At 43.8% G+C, this 19,273-nt stretch overlaps 2 protein-coding genes across 6 annotated transcripts in view; both read left to right on the top strand.

Annotated features, from left to right (window-relative positions):
• The window catches only part of frem1a (Fras1 related extracellular matrix 1a), a 36,528-nt gene extending 23,082 nt beyond the window's left edge, over positions 1-13,446 (top strand). For 2 of the 5 annotated variants that reach the window (XM_086197639.1, XM_086197640.1), the window contains exons 23-37: positions 786-981; positions 1,067-1,331; positions 2,113-2,530; positions 3,668-3,869; positions 3,941-4,085; positions 4,159-4,288; positions 4,644-4,716; positions 6,009-6,158; positions 6,683-6,891; positions 9,275-9,322; positions 9,394-9,576; positions 10,633-10,761; positions 10,920-11,035; positions 12,073-12,158; positions 12,835-13,446. In XM_086197639.1, the coding sequence (XP_086053765.1) occupies positions 786-981; positions 1,067-1,331; positions 2,113-2,530; positions 3,668-3,869; positions 3,941-4,085; positions 4,159-4,288; positions 4,644-4,716; positions 6,009-6,158; positions 6,683-6,891; positions 9,275-9,322; positions 9,394-9,576; positions 10,633-10,761; positions 10,920-11,035; positions 12,073-12,158; positions 12,835-13,037 (2,553 nt within the window). In that variant the 3' untranslated portion in view covers positions 13,038-13,446. The remainder of the gene's footprint in view (positions 1-785; positions 982-1,066; positions 1,332-2,112; positions 2,531-3,667; positions 3,870-3,940; positions 4,086-4,158; positions 4,289-4,643; positions 4,717-6,008; positions 6,159-6,682; positions 6,892-9,274; positions 9,323-9,393; positions 9,577-10,632; positions 10,762-10,919; positions 11,036-12,072; positions 12,159-12,834) is intronic. The other 3 variants (XM_086197642.1, XM_086197641.1, XM_086197643.1) reach the window with 3 other exon arrangements.
• Positions 13,447-17,879: 4,433 nt separating this feature from the next.
• LOC147238705 (leucine-rich melanocyte differentiation-associated protein) overlaps positions 17,880-19,273 on the top strand; it is a 6,642-nt gene continuing 5,248 nt past the window's right edge. Inside the window, exon 1 of the mRNA XM_086197509.1 lies at positions 17,880-18,046. The gene's annotated coding sequence lies outside the window, so the exon portion shown is untranslated. The remainder of the gene's footprint in view (positions 18,047-19,273) is intronic.

Genomic DNA, 19,273 nt, shown 5'->3' with positions numbered 1-19,273 from the left:
TGAGACCCTTTATTTAGAGTATCAATCAGCCCCGTCCCCTCTTGATGTCTTTGGACTGTGGGAGGAAGCTGGAGTACCAGAGAGAACCCACACAGGAACAGGGAGAACATGGAGACTCCACACAGAAAGATCCCGTGCTGGAGCCGGGGCTCGAACCCGGAACCTTCTTGCTGTGAGGTGACAGTGCTGAACACTGCACCACCGTGCTGCCAGATTTCAACATCTGTGTACAAATTCTACAATTAAACTATGTTATGCTAAAAAAAATAAACACAGTAACAGGGGACATCATATTTTGGGTTGTCTGTTCATCCCATTCTGGTTAACGCAATATGTCTGGAACCCCTTGAGGAATTTTCCAAATTTTTTCAAAGATTGTAGTTGTCAAAGGTCAAGCTCACTGTCACCTACCATGTACACAATATCTGTCCCATACTCCTTGACATGATATCTCAGGAATGCTGGAAGGAATTTCTTCAAATTCACTCCAAAACAGGTCAAAGTTCTTTGTCTGGTTTCCATTTGTACATTTTATATTTTCATTCCATTTGTTTTGATGCATTTTGAAGTATTTTGAAGTATCTCATTTGCAAAAGGTTAACTGAAACGGCAAAATTGAAAGAAAAAAAATTCCCCCAATTTAGTTTTTAACAAAATAAAGTAAAAGTGCACAAAGGGACATGGAAAGCCTTAATTTGCATAGGGAATCTTGGTCTAACTGACCACCTGTTTCTACCGCTTTTGTCTTCCTTGATATTCCCAAACTGCTTTTTATCATGTCTCAGCAAGGGGACAACTGGGTGATCCTGACAGCCAGCAGCAATTGCACCCAGGAAATGGTGGACATGAACCTCCTGCGCTACGTGCACACAGGCTTGCACAGCTCTACACCTCAGGACTTTTTTGTCTTCTACTTGATGGACGGGAAGAATCGATCTCCACCACAGCACTTCCACATCTTGGTCAAAGATCTAGAAAAGGGTACAGCCCTACGTGTCTGACATCAGTCTGACCTGGTACCTTTACCAGTTCTAACTTTGAAACATTCTGCTCCTGGGATTTGCAGGAAATATTGCCATCTTTGTCAAGGCAGTGAACGTGAGCCGGGGAGACCGTGTGGTCCTGACCACAGACATGCTGTTAGCCACCGATGGCTCAGACAAACCAGAGGAGCTTCTTTATACCATCAGCCAACCACCTGCTCATGGACATATCGAGTATATCAGACACCCTGGACTGATCATCTCCACGTTTAGCCAGATGGATATAGCAGCGAACCTTGTGGCATACGTGCATGACAACAGAGCCAGCGCACCCAGAGAAAGCTTTCAGTGAGTCTTTGTTAAACGCCCATATCCGTGATACCAATTTGTACGAGGTAATCAGTTGGGTCCGTCCACAAGGACAAGCACAAAACTTTTAAAATGCTTAGTTTCTGAATGGAGTTTGGATCAGATTGACGTGAAGAAGTTCAACAGCGATACCATGCCAGCGTCTCACCCAAGTTTAAACAACATTTCCGCTGTTGTCAAGACGCAAATGCAAGGAATTTCACAAATTCGCATTGTTTCTTTGAGTTTGAGCTGGCAGGAATATTGGTTGGTTTAAGTTCGCATTTTGACTTTTTAGTATGATCCGCACATGTTGTTTTATAAGCAACTGCTCTGCACTGGCTCAAGCACAGTTTGCCTTGTGCTTTTGGCTGATCTGGTCAGAGGTGCGTCACAGAGCCAAGAAGAGTATTCAAGCATTAGCAGTCAACCGTCAACAGGGAGGTGATCAGGAAGTACCCCGAGGAGAAGGTCAAACACATTTCTTACCACCTTTTAGTTTAGAGCCAGGTCACATGAGAACTTCCATCCAAACCTGGGCCTCGGGAACATTTTCTTCCGCATTTTCAGAAAGGACTTGGCTTACTTCTGGTGAGGGGGAGCACTTTGATTTTGATCTTTTCTAAGAGGAAGGGGAAAGTAAAAATATTAAATGCCACAAGTGTTCTGTGTCTGGATAGGATTCCTGCATCATTGTCGATGAAGTATGCTCTATGTAGCGTTCCTATTTTATGATGATTTCTCACGCTGATTCATCCCTTTGTCCTTTTTGTTTTGGCAGGTTTGTTGTCAGTAATGGTAAGACGAGCCGAAACGGAAGTTTTGAGGTTGCCGTGGAAATGGTGGATCGTGTCCTGCCAACTTTATCCTCCAACAGTGGCCTGACAGTTCCCAGAGGATCTTCCATGATCCTGAATCCAGATTCTCTTGCCATGTCAGACCCTGACACTCCCACCAGTGCACTGACCTTCGTTCTTCAGCAGCCTCCTCAGTATGGCAGCCTGGTACTAAGAGGAACCACGCTGACTGCAGGTTCTAACTTCAGCCAGAAAGACATTCAGGACTCCGAGGTAGTTTTCAAACATGATGGAGGGCCGTCACAAATCGACCGCTTCACTTTCACTGCTGCTGATAGCACCAACCGTGGCGTCCTGCTTGATGGGCGGCTACATACAGAACCTCTGTTTTTCACTATTCAGGTAAGTGGTGAATTGTCTTAAGGAGGTTGTGTTTTTGATTGCATTTGTGCGTCTGCAGAATTACCCACAGCCTAATTTACACCAAACTTGGTGGAGGGGCGGAGCCTTGGCCAAGTAGGATCCCATCAAATTTTGGGTCATATTAGTCATAGTGCCACCTGGTGGCAAAAGGAAAATACATGTTTATGTAGATTTTGATGTCCTCCTCCAGTGGGTAGACCAAATTAATCTCAAATGTGGTCAGAAACACCATAGTGCTTAGTGATAGGTTATTGTTTTTGTTAAATGGCATTACAGCAGGGGCGGCACGGTGGTGCAGTGGTCAGCACTGTGGCCTCACAGCAGGAAGGTTCCAGGTTCATGCCCCGGCTCCAGCACGGGATCTTTCTGTGTGAGTCTGCATGTTCTCCCTGTGCCATGTTTGCCATATGGAAGCCCAGGAAAGTGTTGTAACTGGACTCCACGTGATCAGATCTTTTCCAAACTTCATTTGTTTGATGAGAGTTCTGGCTTGAAGACATCTACAAGCTAAATTTAAAACATAGCAATAACTCTACCTGGTGGTTACAGGTTGTAAGCTTGGAGGAACCAATATAATTTGTACAATTGTGTATTTGGGTCGGGCTGAGGGGCGGCATGGCTCCAAGGTAGAGTGGCCGTCTATCAACCGAAGGGTCTCTGATTCGGTCCTCACTTCCCCTGGTGACCATGTCGAAGTATCCTTGAACAAAATACTGAGCCCCTTATTGCCCCTGATGGCCCTGTGATGGACTGGCAACCCCTGGAACCCCGCCTCTCACCCAATGTCAGCTGGGACAGGCTCTACCCCCCACCAGACCCTGGTAGAGGTAGAATAAATGCAGCATTGGAGTATTTCTTATATCAGGGTACATGTACCCTCTGGGGTACATGGTTGAACTGCAAGAGGTACACAAAGACTACTTCTACAAAACCCCAATACAAAAATTGACCATACACTAGTCAGGTTAAATACTCCTAAATTTGCAGAGTCTTTTTTTCCATCCAACATGGGGTATAAAAATATACATTATATCTTTTTCTGTAAAAGCACGTTAACGCCGCCCAACTTTTGGGTTTAGAGGTGCATAACTTAATTTAAGTTGTGTATCATTTCAGATCAAGCCTTTAGATACGTCACCTCCAAAGGTCGTGAAGCTGCTGCCTCTTTGGAAGGCAGAACTTTTAGTAGATGGACGGTATGGGATCTTTCTCTCATCTCGGGAGCTGAAGGCTCAGGACAGTGACAGCAAAGAGGAGGAGCTCATGTTCAGCATTGTTCGCCGGCCATATTTCGGTTACCTGGAGAACATGACTACAGGTCAGGGGTGGAAAGTTGCTGGTGGTTCGATTCATTTCGAATAAAGCTAACAGTCTTTTTTGCTCTTTCAGGTGGTTTCGTCCCGCAGCACTTTTCTCAAGTGGAGCTGAGAAGGAGAACTATTGTCTACATTATAAACCCAGAGACGGAGTCTTTGTCTGATAGCCTAGAGTTCAGAGTGTCTGATCCTCTTGGGAACACCGGACCCTCTCACAGGTATGAAATGTGGACATCTTATTGGCTGCTGGATGTAACAGAACGCTCCTTACTGTCATTGACTTTGTTGCAGACTTGAACTGAGTTGGGCCAGTGTGGCGCTGTCTCAGGCCCTGTACTCTGGGTGTGAGGACCAGGGGGCCATTTCCTTGGAGATAATTCGAAAGGGAAACTTGGTTGAGTCTTCATATATATCTCTCAAGGTTAGCAAACTGCATTCTTCTTTTGTTCTTGAACTCAAAGAATTCACTTTATACAATTATTCCACCTGAGCAGTGATGTAGAAATTAATCTTCATACAGCCCTAGAATAGCAATTTTTCCAGATTTATTTTATTGTCATGTCTCCCAATTGACTTTATCGACATGGGAACCTCATCTTTACATTGCCAACGCAAGTGTAAAATCGTAAAATCACAATTAAGAGATGTTAAGGACAATTGAAAAATACGTTAATAAAATATATGAAATGTGTATTTAAAAGAATGTGTTCTGTTTATGTGTAAAATACTGCAGGGGTCCAGTATGTAAGACTAGTTTCTCCATTATATTTATACAGGTGAAGGAGGTAACTGCTACTGCTGGGAAGGATTTTCTCATCAGCCCTTCTTCACTGGTCCAGTTTGATCCAGGTACATGCACGATATGCGTCAGACGTTGTGGCAGCACCAGTTTCGAATACAAAGCTTTGTAGCGACCTAAAAAAAAGAAAAGAAAAACCCAGCTGTATTACATCTCTAAACAATTCTGATGATGTCGTCAGTTATTTTGTACGAGGAGCGCAGCAGAAAATGAGATTTCGTGAACTATATCGCGCGATGCTGAACTAAACTGAATGACAGGTTTGAAATGTTGTCGTTCATCGTTTGGATGAACTCGCTGAAGTTTGCCGACGTTCCAGAAACTGCTGCATGGAAAACACATTTCATTTTCTCTGGTAAGAGGTGTTGCTGGTTGGGAGGCAACAAGTGATGAGCCTGATGTTTGTCCGTCTGTCTTTCCGACTATTTACATACAGTCTTGGACAAAGCGTACAACCCTAGTCCTGGAGTCACCGTATGTACTCCTTGTCAAATATTATGCACCAGCATGGATGAAAATTGTGCAGAAAAAGGTTTATACGAGTTAAAGGACTTGCTTATCATTCAGTGATTTTGTTTAATTTTGAATATCTACGCGCTGTTTTCATGATGCCTTTACAACCATGTGGCTCTGTGACGAATACCTTCCTTCCATTTAGCCACTTGCTTTTAAAAGAAAAAAACACATCAAAAACCACTGAGCGCCGTGCTGAAGTGCCATGAGTGACTACAACCCCAACAGAAATGGGGCGAAGCGCGATGGATGGATAAATGAACTCTAGAACATTTTAAATTAAAGGAAACACAAACGATGACAATGCTCATAAGAGACTGTGAGCAGATGCCAGTCATACCCCTCCTCCGTGCCAACTAATAAAGGGTATTTTCCATCGTCGTCTTCCGCTTATTCCTTACTAGTAAGGGTCGTGGGGGGGGGGGGGGGGCAGGAGCCTGTCCCAGCATCAACGGGCGAGAGGCGGGGTTCACCCTGGACAGGTCACCAGTCCATCACAGGGCCAACACATAGAGACAGACAACCATTCACACTCACAGTCACACCTACGGTCAATTTAGAGTATCAATCAGCCTCGTCCCCTCTTGATGTCTTTGGACTGTGGAGGAAGCTGGAGTACCAGAGAGAACCCACACAGGAACAGGGAGAACATGGAGACTCCACACAGAAAGATCCATGCTGGAGCCGGGGCTTGAACCTGGAACCTTCTTGCTGTGAGGAGACAGTGCTGACCACTGCACCACTGTGCAGCCCACAAAGGATATTTTCTTTCTGAAAAATAAAACCCCCCAGGCATTTGTGACAAGCTGTGACGTCTTTGTCCGTGTAGGCGTGTCAAAGCGGAGCTGGCAAAGCGAGCTCATCCAGGATCATCTTGAAGAGGCGGAGGAGGTATTTGAAGTTCAGCTGGTCTCACCGGAGGGCGCAATAGTCGGCAGCATCGACAAGGCTCGAGTCATCATCAGAGATTCAGGGAGAGGTAAAAAAATATATATATACTGTGCATGAGAACAGAACAGTCTGCATTCGAAGAAGAACAATATATCATAAATCAAAGTAACAGCTAGCTAGCTAAGAACAAGAAATATCACACTTCAGATTATTCATACATTCAAAAAGTGTCCTTTTTGGTGTTTTTGCTTTTGTTAACTTTCTAATAGACCTAATTTCCGCACAAAAATTTGCAGCAATATATTTTTTGGTCTGGAAGGAAAACATATGATCTACGGTTTACCTGATATGGGTTTGTTGGAACGCTTTCTTAAGATGGAAAACGGCTTTTGAAAAGTATTTAAGACCCCTTTTGTCTTTGCAATCGATTCAGTTGCTGATGTGACATGAACGTATGTGATGTGTAAACATTTCTTCTGACGAGGATCCTGTGGGGTCGAACCCTTGATAGTTTTTTTTTTTTTGTAAGTTGTGTCGCATGCATAGCTGAATATCGTCCAAAGCTATGTTATATACGATATTTTGAGTTTGACTTGAACTTTAAATCACCAGGACCGTGCAGGCTGAAACAGGATCAGGAAGCTCCCGCCCTTGGAGGAAAAGCCGTTCAGTCACACACATACCAGCAGCACGGATCCATTCGAGTGGAGAAGTTGCCCCTCGAACAAGAACCGGTCATCTGGACCCGTGGAGACAGCGTGTCCAAGCCTGGAGCAGTCCTCCGCCAAAAAAGAATCAGAGTCACAGGCAATCCCAAGTCTGTAAGTTTTTGCCCTGAATATCTGCCCTCATCTTCGTTGTTTTGCGCCTGTAAAACAACAAATCAGGTGCTTCTAGATTTGCTTTTGGTCGCTTTGTCTACTCAACGGTCCAAAAAGCAGCAACACTTCATAATACGGGTACATTGATAATGCTTCGTGAAGGCGAGGTTTTATGTAAGTGTGCAGCACAAGTATTACTTCAACCTTTGTGTTGTATTCGCGTCGACTACGTTCCTGTCCCCCGAGGTCCAGCATGGTTTGATTGTTTAAACGTATAAAGTGTGTGTATATATATATATATATATATATATATATATATTATCGCCACAATCTGTGTTGAGGGGAACTTTATTTGAACTCATTTGCACAAATTTTATATCACATGTTCCAATTTAAGGTTGTGGAAAGGAAGAAAAAGATGCCTGCGCATTGCTATCACTTGCACAAATGGATCCTTTCAAGAAGAGGCAGGACAAAACAACAAAAGTACCATTAAAACAGCATTTAAAAAAAAAACAACAATTCATCAAGAGTAACTTCCTCCAAACTTCCTGAATTTGAAACAAGTATTTGTAAAGTTTGTTGATATGTGAGGAAACACGAGAGGAGTTTTTCCTGTTTTTTTTTGTTTGTTTTTTTTAGATGAAGATGTTCTTAATTTTGCAAATCTTTCACATCAGACTGGGGTTTTCCCAATCACAGTCCGAATCGCATTCCTGGCTCTATTTTAATTTGGTTTGAATCTCGTGTTACCGAAGAAGAATTTCATGTCACCCCAGGGAAAGTTCAAGTTCATTAAAGCAATAAAACGGATTGTTGCCTTCGCCCAAGGTTCAGTTTTAGCTCAGGCACTCTTTTTTTGTCTATGCGCTGCCACTTGAAATCAGGAGACTCAGTATAAACGTCCACAGTTCTGCTGATGTCACACAGCTGGACATCGCCGTGTCCCCTGATGACGCGGGACCAGTTGACGTCCTTTTACCTGCATTTAGAGATCCGGTCATGGAGGCAGCGAACCTTCTCCAGTTCAGCCAGGACAAAACTGGGGTCTTAATTATTGGTCCTGAAGCTCAGAGAGAGAAACTGAATGCTAAACTACAAACACAGAAGCACTTTGTGTTCCCTTTTATTTGTGTGACAGTGATATAGAAAGAGAGTCTGATTGTTTTATTGATTGAGGACAACTAACCATTTAGTTTTCAATGACTCACTTTAAAGCGGATAATAGGTGTCCCTTTACTAACATGCCAACCTCTGTATAATAACACATTAATAAATGATTAATAAACACATCAGTTACCAGGGACGTGCACATGACCATAGAGGGGCAGGGGCTCCAATTCAGAAAAGGGCAGCATGTGCTTCATTTTTTTCGAATTAAAAAAGCACTGATAGAAAGCTAACCACTTAGCAATGTTTCCGGTGTCGGTGAACGCGATAGGCAATTGCCACTCCTTCTCCCTCCTTTTCTGTATCTTTTCTTTCTTTTTTTTTTTTTTTTTGGCGTGGTGCTGCAGGCACAATCAACATGAATCAAGTTCAAATACAGATGGTAACATTTTAAACACAGATAACCTACAGCTGTAGGAATGATTCAGAATGCTGAAATCGCTGTGTCATTATCATTATTACTATTATTTTGTTAGCCCACACAGTAGTGGCAAAGTCACAATAAACTTTATAGGCCTGTCTAAACTTCGGGCCTGTACTTCAGACCTGAAGTGAGGGAAATAGGCTATGATCCGCCGAAAACACGGTGTGTTTTATTTTGAAAATTAGACACAATTTTTTTCTGAAACATGAGGCGACCCATATTGAAGCAGGTTGAATAAACGGACGGCGACGAGTTCGACCAGAACTCACAGGTTCCAGTTGCTCCACTGTCACGTCTCCTTAGTTCTACACGGGGCAGCGGCTTCTCTCACTCTGTCTGTCTGTCTGTCTGTCTCTCTCACTCTCTCTCTGTGACCACGCGGAGCCACAACGAACAGAGAAGCGGCTCAACATAACAACCCAGGATTACAAGAAAATTGGTACGGTAGAATACCGTGGAGTTTTTGTACCGCCGATTTAAAAAAAAATAATAATAATTTACATCCCTAACAGGAATTTATTCATGTTATTAAAACACACACACACACACACACGCACGGCACTTTTTAATGCAAGGCAAAAAGGGCAGGGGCTCCAGCACCCCTCGGGGCCTGTGTGTGCACGCGCCTGTCAGTTACAGCATCTGTCAGCTAAGAGAGGACGAAGCATAAAAATTGTTGCCTCACGGCAGGTTTTAATTCATGCAATTTTCCATTTCGTCGGCAAAAATCGAAGTGAAACAAGTGACGTAAATAAAATGTGTGCTGTTTATTTTCTCCCCGTCTCTCAGATCGCCCCCTCGTCAGTGTTTCACAACGGCTCAGACGTAGTTTACACGGTAGGCAGAAAACGCCGATGCATTGGGCTACGAGCCAGGAAGGTCCTGACTTGTTTGGTCTGTATTTCCAGTATCATGGCATCATGCAGGTGCAGGTGGAAGACCACACATCCCCGTCCAGGAAGGGACGAAAGGCCAGAGTCCGTGTGGTGAGCAGCAGGACGCAGCAGCAGGCCTCGGCAGAAGTACCTGCCAAGTCAAAACTTAGCCCTCAAAGAAAGTTTCCAAATCTTGGAAAACCAGTCGAAGGACACGTGAGTTTTTTCCCCGTTTACTTCATGTTTATCCGGCAAAGATCTCAGAGACTGCAGATGGGAGACGTGTCATCCGGGCGGTTGCGCCTTTTAGGTTCGGATCCGAATACGCCGTTTTCATCCATCTTGCCTCAGAACACATCATGGACATCAAACATGTGAAAGGGTAAAAAAAAAAAGAAAAAGATAAGCTCTAGAGAAGGTGCGGGGATTCAACTGGCTGCATTTTTTGGGTTAAGACCTCATCGAGCTGATCTCAAGAGTTCAATGTATGTGTCTGAGTTTTTGACTTTTTACTTCGCTAATGGGATTACTGGTGTTTGTTAATAATATAAGATGAAATAAAAAGAAAGTGACGCCTTTTTTTAGTCAAAAATGTGTTCTTGAACAAGATGGGACTTTGTTTTAGCCTGGAAGATTTAATTATGAGGTTAAAAAGACAACATTTTTGCATCGCATTTCTTCGTGATTTCTTGTCCAAAACAGAGTTCTAGTCTTTATCTCTTTGGGAGAGGAAGCCATTTTTAGTCGTCCATCTATACATCCATTTTCTATACTGCTCATCCGTGTTAAGGGTCGTGTGTGTGTGTGTGTGTGTGTGTGTGTGTGTGGGGGGGGGGGCTGTTGCCTATCCCAGCTGACATTGGGTGAGAGGTGGGGGTTCACCCTAGACGGGTGGCCAGGGCCATCAGGAGCAATTAGGGGCTCCGTATCTTTCCCAAGGATAGTTCCACATGGTCACCGCGACCCTTCGCTCGCTAGACCGCCACTCCACCTTGCCGCCCCCCATTTTGGTTGTCATGATAATTCATGAAATATGATGACGTAAAAGTTACACCTGCAGTGCAACTGACAGATTGCACAACACAGACCTGCACGGCGTCCCGTTTCTCGCAGAGATTCCGCAATGCAGGAAAGCGGGAAAAAGTAGAAATTGCAGGTTTCTTGTGCCAGCGGCAAGATTTTGGAGTATTTTGAGGTTAATTGTTGCGTGGAAAAGAGTTCCAGGTGGTGCAGCAGTGAAGTGATTTCTTTATGAACGTTTCATGTCTGTAGGCTGCGAGTGAGAACGCCCCTAAGCTGTGTGTTCCGGAACTGATGGGTCTCCTGCAGTTAAACCAGACCACCAATCAGATCCTGTACTGCAACGGTGTCTCCTGGAAACCCTGGACACAAACTAACCAGGTCCGCTCCCAAGATTCAAACTACAGATCCAGTTTTCAGGGATAAGTGCTGACATGATATTATATCTTTTCCTAACAGCACGGTGATGTGTTTGTCAGCGATCGCTGGAAGTGATTTCCATTCATTTACAAATATGCGCTCCCCTTCCTCAAACATAGATGGTGAGCGCCCAGATGTGTCGACAGGGCTGGACTTTTCACGCTGGCCGCTGCTACATCTTCAGCGGAGAGCACAAAGCTACATGGAGCTCAGCTAGCAGAGCCTGCAGGGAGAGGTGGACCTCGTGATGCTCCTACACACTCACTACTTTCTTTATGAACCCGTTTACTTTTGGCCTGATTTGCAGGGGTGAAAGTGTCTCAAAAGTCTTGTCGGGCCCAAAGGGCAGGTAGCCAGCACCCTAGTTCTTTGATTTTGCCCTCTGTCTTTCTCTTTTTTTCGTTCCGTGAAAGCAGAACACGTGTGGTTTGAACCAATCAAAACTATCAATGCTGGTAACGTGACCCACGTGGAAGGCGCAGGCTGCGCGGGGGAAGTCCATTCATTGTGTATGTGGGCGCGCTGTGACGTCACATGAGCGCAAACCAAGCCCAGCAACTCGGTAGCGCTGCGCGTGCTTGCGCCCCACCCCGCGCAGTGCGCCGCGTCTGCTGCGTTTAGCGTGAAACCGCCTTCAGACGTCGTTTTCTTTATTTAATATGGGATTTTGACAGCTCCCTTCTCCTCCTTTCTTTAACGGAAGTCCGTTCCGGCCGTGAATATTTTACCAGAACTGCGTTCCGGCCCGTTCCGGCTCGCTCTCACCCCTGCTGATTTGTCCCAATTAATGATTGACAAGGTTCTTGAAGCGTAAAGCATTCATCCGAGAAAAACAAATCAACTGTGTTTCTACGAACGAACCGATTCATTATCTCGTTATTTCAGAAAAAAACAGCACCGATTTTTTTTTCTTCTTTTCAGACAAATGATCTGATGAAGTCCGACAAATTGAAAAATCTAAATTCAGCAACCAGCAACAACTGAAGTACTGATAACGAAAAGTAAAATACACACAAACGAACAGGGAAATTGATTGATTTGACACCCTCCCACCTCCCATACGTGTATAAAATACACACACACACACACACACACACACACACACACATATATATATATATATATATATATATATATATATATATAAAAAATATCTGAATGATGACTTAATATAAAAAGTTGACAAAAATCATCATAGTAATGATCAAAACTTTATCACAACATTAAACATTAGCAACCTTGATACATTAATTTCTCTATCTTTGATGGCAGGTATAAAGGCACTCTGGCTAGCGTTCAGTCCAAAGCCAGCATGGAATGGCTATGGGACTTCGGTGGAAGGAAACCTTTTTGGATAGGTTTGTTTTCAAATGTTAACTTTGAATATGATGTTTTATGTTACATCAATAGACCGTTAAGACACTCGTGACACTTCGAGAAGTGCGTGAGTTCATTTCTGGCACCACACAGAGGAGCAGTTGTTCAGATTCAACCACTTCACCAGTTGAACTGTTGGTAATGAGAAGTCCATCCATCCATCCATTTTCTACCTCTTATCCTGTTAAGGGTCAAATGGGGGGTGGAGCCTATCCCAGCACCCTTCAGGCGAGAGGCGGGGTTCACCCTGGACAGATCGCCGGCCCATCACAGGGCCAACACATAGAGACAGACAACCATTCACACTCACAGCCACACCCATGTATCAATTAACCTCGCCCATCATCTTTTGTTTTATTTTGAAATACTTACATCTCATTTTGCCGTAGATCCTGTTGTTGCTGCATGTGTTTCCTATTGCTGTGCTACCTCATCTTTGTCTGCAAAGTGTATTGAAGATTTATTCGCATTTTTCCGTGCCTTTTCTAGTTTTCAAGATCTGTGTTGTTTCCAAATTTTGGATTCACTTTCCATTCATTAAACTGTTAAAAAAATTAAAATTCTCTTGGGACCATTTAGCTGATTTCTTCAATATTTTTAACTCTAAACAAAAACAAAACAAAACAACAATAACATTGTTTTCTCTGACATTCCAAGGACTGAATGATCGGGAGGGCCGAGGATGGTGGGAGTGGACAGATGGAGAGACCGTCAAGTACACTAACTGGAGGACGACGCCCCCTCGTTCCAAAATAAAAGGGGGCAAAAAGTGTGTTCTGGTGTGCAGAGGAGCAAAGTGGCAGATCAGACACTGCAAGACTGGGACTAGTCATCACTACGTGTGTTCTGCCAGAACTTGAACTGGACTACATTTACAATCATGAGCCAATAACTTTTATAACATATTTGTGTTAAACTGTCTATTTTATTTATGATGAACTTTGTGACCATTAATGTGACATGTTACATTGTTTACACGTCATTTATTTTATGTAACCACCACAAACTATTGTTCCACAAAAGATTTTTACTATTGTATTTTAGTGTCGTGCTTATTTCAAATGATGTAACTTAAAGGACCAGTGTGGGGGATTTAGTGACAACAAGTGGGAGAGTAGGAGAACCTACAGTAGCCTGCAGGATCGGTCATAGAATTCAGAATGTCAGGTCTCAAACTTCTCCCAACATGTAATGGTGAGCCCTCACCGGAAAGCCCCTGTTCAAGAACAGATGAAGAACACTCATCATCGCAGGGAGGAACAGGGACGCTGGCAGTCATTCAGAGTTGGGGGTGGGGGGGTGGGGGGGCTGAGAGACGCTCGGACGACATCACGACGACTCATCACAACCAACCTGTATGAGACCTACAGAAGTTTTTGAACCTGACGAGTATGTGATTCTCAACTCAGGCGTGTGAATGCGCAACACTGAATCACACGTGGAAAGCAAATATTTCCCAGAATGTCTCTGATTAAGACCTATTTCATTCACACACATTTGACTGGTTAGGCAGCGTTGTAAACAAGTAATGGGCTACAAGGCTAACTGATTGGACGCTTTCTACCACACGTTAAAAAGCACACACACACATTCCACATTTGCCTTCCGCTGTTTGGCATCATGACCCACAGGATCTTTGAAAAAATCTGAAATTCTTTTCTGACGAATATTATATGCAGCGGGCTGCACGGTGGTGCAGTGGTCAGCACTGTGGCCTCACAGCAAGAAGGTTCCGGGTTCGAGTCCCGGCTCGGGCACGGGGTCTTTCTGTGTGGAGTCTCCATGTTCTCCCTGTTCCTGTGTGGGTTCTCTCTGGTACTCCAGCTTCCTCCCACAGTCCAAAGACATCAAGAGGGGACGAGGCTGATTGATACTCTAAATTGACCGTAGGTGTGACTGTGAGTGTGAATGGTTGTCTGTCTCTATGTGTTGGCCCTGTGATGGACTGGTGACCTGTCCAGGGTGAACCCCGCCTCTCACCCGTAGATGCTGGAATAGGCTCCACCCCCCCATGACCCTTACTAGTCAGGAATAAGCGGAAGACGACGATGGATGGATGGATGGTTTATATGCAGCTCGCCCGAGTTCCAGCGCTGCTGTGCCAGCCCAGTTGTTGATGTCCAGTCACAGGAGAAAGCTATGTCATGCTGTTTTTGTGGTACATGATTACGTGAATCAAATAAATCATGCTTTTGACATTTAATAGTAAAATATGTTGGTCAAGATTAAATAATAATGGTATAATTGTGTAATAATCTTAAAAAAAAAAAATTTGCATCGCATATTTGTTCAAAAAAGGACTCCTGCATCCCAAATGGTTACCAGTTTAGCAGAGGGGTAGACTTGAAACACCAGACCTCAGAGATCTCTGCCTGCAGAAGCCAAGTAGTAGGAGCCCAAAACCAACGCCCCTTACATTTCGTCAGTGACACTTCTGACCACAAATGAAGCTCCAATAGTCAGAAGTGAAATAAACCAGCGTCATAGCAGCTTTGTAGAAGTTTGTCTTGTTTTGCTGCAAACTTTGAGGTGTTTTCTTCTGGGACTTGGCTCTGCAATGAGTTGTTCTACAATGTTGGTAGGGACAATGTTTACAGGGACAAGACTGCTTGTCACTTCCCGGACTTGAAGGGCGACTAGTGACTGACCTATGAGTCTAGCATAGGGGGATGTGGTTTATAGTGTAACTCCAAACCAGGAGGTGGCAGGATGCTGGATTACAAAGAGGGAGTACCGTAGAGTGCCCCTTCTGGGGATTCCCTTGTTCTACTAGGGGACTTCAATGCTCATGTTGGCGATGACAGTGAGATCTGGAGAGGCGTGATTGGGAGGAATGGCCCCGAGTGTGACTATGGTGCTCGTCACAGATTGTCCATGATGAACACCATGTGCACTTGGCACCAGGACACCCTGGGCCGCATTTCGATGATCGACTTCATGGTCATGTCGCCGGACTTGCGGTCATATGTCTTGGACACTCGGGTGAAGGGAGGGGCGGAGCTGTCAACCGATCACAACCTTGTGGTGAGTTGGCCCTGATGGTGGGGGAGGACGCAGGCCAGACCTTGCAGGCCCAAACGTATTGTGAGGGTCTGCTGGGAACATCTGACTGAGTCTCCCGTCAGAAGGAGTTTGAACTCCCACCTCCAGGAGAGTTTCCACCGTGTTCCGAAGCAGCGGACATTGAATCAGAACATTTTGGACCTGATGAATTCTTTCGCCAAATTGTCATTTTGTGAACGAGAACAGAGTGGCATGGGCTTCAAGATGCCCCTCGGGGTCTGAGCTGGAGGTGCCTTGCTGCGGGGAAACAGCAGTTGGCCTCTTGGAGTGAATGGTGGGAAACTGATTGTGCAGGTTGGAACCAGTAAGTGGTTGCAAACTAACTCCCCACTGGCTTGATGCCAGTGGCTGTGGTCACTAAGTGAGTGAGTGAGCGAGTTAGCAAAAAAGTTAGTGGAAAAGCAGAAAATCTTAAGTGGAGTTTTCTCCTCTGCACCGAGGGATCTAACAGCAGCAAGACGAAGAGAGTTACTCATTCCCATTTTTCTCACATTTAAGCTGCTCCGAAGTGCAGGTTATTGTTTGTCTGTGTAGACAGAAAAGTAGGGGAGCTGTTGTCTATTGTGAGTGGCTCGGCAGTGAAGTAGCTGGGAGAGAGCCGGAGTTCAGTGTTATGGATGAAGAAATTAGTTTCTGGGGCAGTTAGTCCATGACTCCCTGCTCTTACTGTAACTCCAGCCTATTGGACCCCCAGGACAAAACCCCAGATAGGGCAGATCTGGACCAAGGAGGCCTCCTCCGCACTGCAGGAGTACTACTTCTAGGACACAGAGTGCAGAGTCTTTAAACATGCTAACATGACGAATGGACCTCGGCACGTCAGACTAGGCCACCACACCCCCTCTTCTGTTGTCTCAGCACTGGCGTCCCTCAAGGCTACGTCCTCAATCCAGTTCTCTACTCCCTATTAACATGCGACTGTACCTCGACCCATAGTTCACACAACACACAAAAAAAATGTTCAATACAAAAAAAAGAAAAAGAAAATAATCATAGACTTCAGGGGGAAAAAAAAAACCACCACATGGAGCTATGTGCTGATGGAGTGTCCAGTTTCAAATTCCTAGAAAACCTCATATATCTGACGACCTCACCTGGAGCCTTAACACAGAAGTGCCTATTTCATCTGAGGACACTGAAACACAACAGAGTCCCAAAGAACCTGCTCATCAATCTCGACCACTGAGAGTATCCTGATTTATGGGGGCATAGTGCGGTACTCCAGTTGCTCTGCGTCAGAGAGAAAGGACTTACATCAACGGCTCAGTGAACTGTTGGCTCTTCATTCCCTCGCCAGAATGACGTTTACTGTACTTGAGCTGCCTTCTCAAGCTTCCAACATCCTCAGGGGCCACTCAGACTGCGGGCAGTCTCCGTTGAGCGCTCTCCCATCAGGCCGGCTGCATCTGAGCCAAAGCAACCACTCAAAAACAGCTTTTGCCCAAGAGAAGTGATGGCATTCTTGATCTCATAACCCCCAGCTCTCAACACCCATACACACTCATTACTCTCACTCACTGACTGACCCTTTTGTTACGGATATATATATATATATATATATATATACATTATCTGTGTACGACTAAGTAAGTAACGACAGGAAAGATGCTGTGCAACACACGAACGATTTCTATGTCACACAATCGCCGTCAAACCACCTAAACCCCCAATGCTTTGACGACTCGGGGTTAAAAACTGTGGTGAACCATGTCATTTACCATTTGAGCTGTGCTGTTATACCCATTTAGATATGTTCCTAAAGTCCAATCATGAATTACAATCATTTATTTTAACCATGAATTTAACATGTTTCCCTCTCATATAATAAACTGCGTAACAGCACAAATAATCCTTATATTAAACGTTATCATTTCAGTGCACGTGTCCAGCGAACTCCTCGATCATACTATCTTACACTAGCGGTGTATAACAGGGCAGCCCGGCTCATAACACAATAAAGCAAAAGCGCGTCGATCTTCACTTTCTTTCAGGACTTTAGAACACAAACACGAGGCATTGACGAGAGATTTAAAATAACATGAATTATTACACACCCACATCAGCAAAGGTGTAACAAGCCCCCCTGACCTCAGGCCGACACACAGCTACTGTTTTTAGCCACGCTACAGTCTGCTATGGTACATAAAAGTTCCTGAGCAAGACATTGTAATGAGAACATCGGCAATTTTGCTCATACTGTACTGTATTTCGGTCTGTTCTCGGTATATTTGTCACGTTTATCCCGTGTCAAATCTCACTTTTAAGACCGTTGTTTCCCGACTGTTGTACGAGAGGAGACGGACGAGCAAAGCTTCCTCATGAAGCTCAAATGAACAAAATGAATGAAAAGTAACGTTGTTTTTTTTTTTTTTAGCTGATTATGAACTAAATTAAAAAAACAGTATATTGTATGATGACACACACACAAGAGGGATTAGATTAATTTTGCATTTATAGATTTCAGGGATGGACGCCTTTTCATCATTTGGCAAAATCATGTGTCCATTGTACGTGAGCAGGAATGAAACTGTCCTTGAAAAGTGCTTCATTTGTCACGGTCACAGACCAGCTGAGCTGTTGTGTTTTTTCCTTTTCTTCTTCTTCCTTTTTTTTTTTTTTTTTTTTTTTGGAGAATGCAAGCGTGTCGCTGAGATCTGGGGCACTGGGTCCTGAACCACAAGGTTCAGCAGCAATGTGATTATCCCCATCATGTGATCTGCTGCCGGGTATGAAAGAGGGCCTTTTTTTTTTGAACTGGAAGGACTTGTCAGAGGGGTGGATGACTGAGAAGATCCTCATCAGCCTGGTGAGTCCAGCAAACCATCCGCACACATGTTTTTACACTCAGATTTGCAGAGGAGCGGCACATCTGGAGATAGTCGTCGAGTTTAGGAGAGGTTCCAGCGTTGTGTCATCGTTGAAATGTGGAGTAAAACTGGATCAGTGCTGGAAAAGTGTGTTTTCACTGATAATTCACCACCACCGGTCTTGACTGGAATGCATTCTTCGCTGCTCCGGCAGCTCTATCCTCTGCAGGCAAGGGCGGTGGAAGAGACAAACGTTAACAAGGACTTCACATCTAACAGCGTGTTGGCCCACTAAGTGGTACTCTATATATACAGCACATGTAAAACACTTGTATCCATCTTGGAAATTGTCTTATACTATATTTTATTGTGTTATTTCATGACATGTAGACAAAGTGGACATAATTGGGCTTATCTATCCATTTGTTTTTTTTCCTCATAAGTGGAAGCAGATCAGAAATAGCCCAAAGATAGCCGATGATAGCACAAAGTCTTTTTTTTTTAATTTCTCTTTCAAAAAGATCTAAAACAATCCAACATGTAAAACAGTAAGAGGAAGAGAAGTAAAGAGTTGCTTCTGAAATGAAGAAGAGTGACGGTATAATACGACAGAATCGAACGGAAAATGGAGTGCGACCTCAACGTTTCGCTTCCTATTTCTGAGGCTTTTACCGGAAGTGTGACAAAAAAACTAAACGGTGAGCCGTTTAGTTTTGAACAAATTTCTAAATATTCTAATATAATATTGTATTCACCAACATGTTTGTGTGTGTCGTTATAAATGGTAGCGCCCTCTAGATCAAAGATCAAAATATTGAAATATCAAAAGATTGAAATATCAAAAGATTGAAAGATCAAAAGATCAACATATTGAAAGATCAAAAGACTGAAAGATCAAAAGATCAAAATATTGAAATATCAAAAGATTGAAAGATCAAAAGATCAACATATTGAAAGATCAAAAGATTGAAAGATCAGAAGATCAAAATATTGAAATATCAAAAGATTGAAAGATCAAAAGATCAACATATTGAAAGATCAAAAGATTGAAAGATCAAAAGCCTTTGTTGACAAAATACTGAGCAACTGCAAAACTGTTGTACTCATGAGGTTCAACGTTGTGAAACATTTTCTACAAGTTTTGCAAACTGAGCAAAATATTTCTGACGCATGGTTTAAATCGTCTTGTTTTATTTGTTGTTGTTGTTGTTGTTTTGCATTTGTAG

The sequence above is a fragment of the Aulostomus chinensis genome, chromosome 24, assembly GCF_037954235.1.
Source record: "Aulostomus chinensis isolate RoL2024-O1b breed Wild chromosome 24, RoL_Achi_v1.0, whole genome shotgun sequence".
Classification (NCBI taxonomy): Eukaryota; Metazoa; Chordata; class Actinopteri; order Syngnathiformes; family Aulostomidae; genus Aulostomus; species Aulostomus chinensis.
Note: the sequence above shows the minus strand (reverse complement) of the source record. Positions and strands in the feature narration are given on the sequence as shown.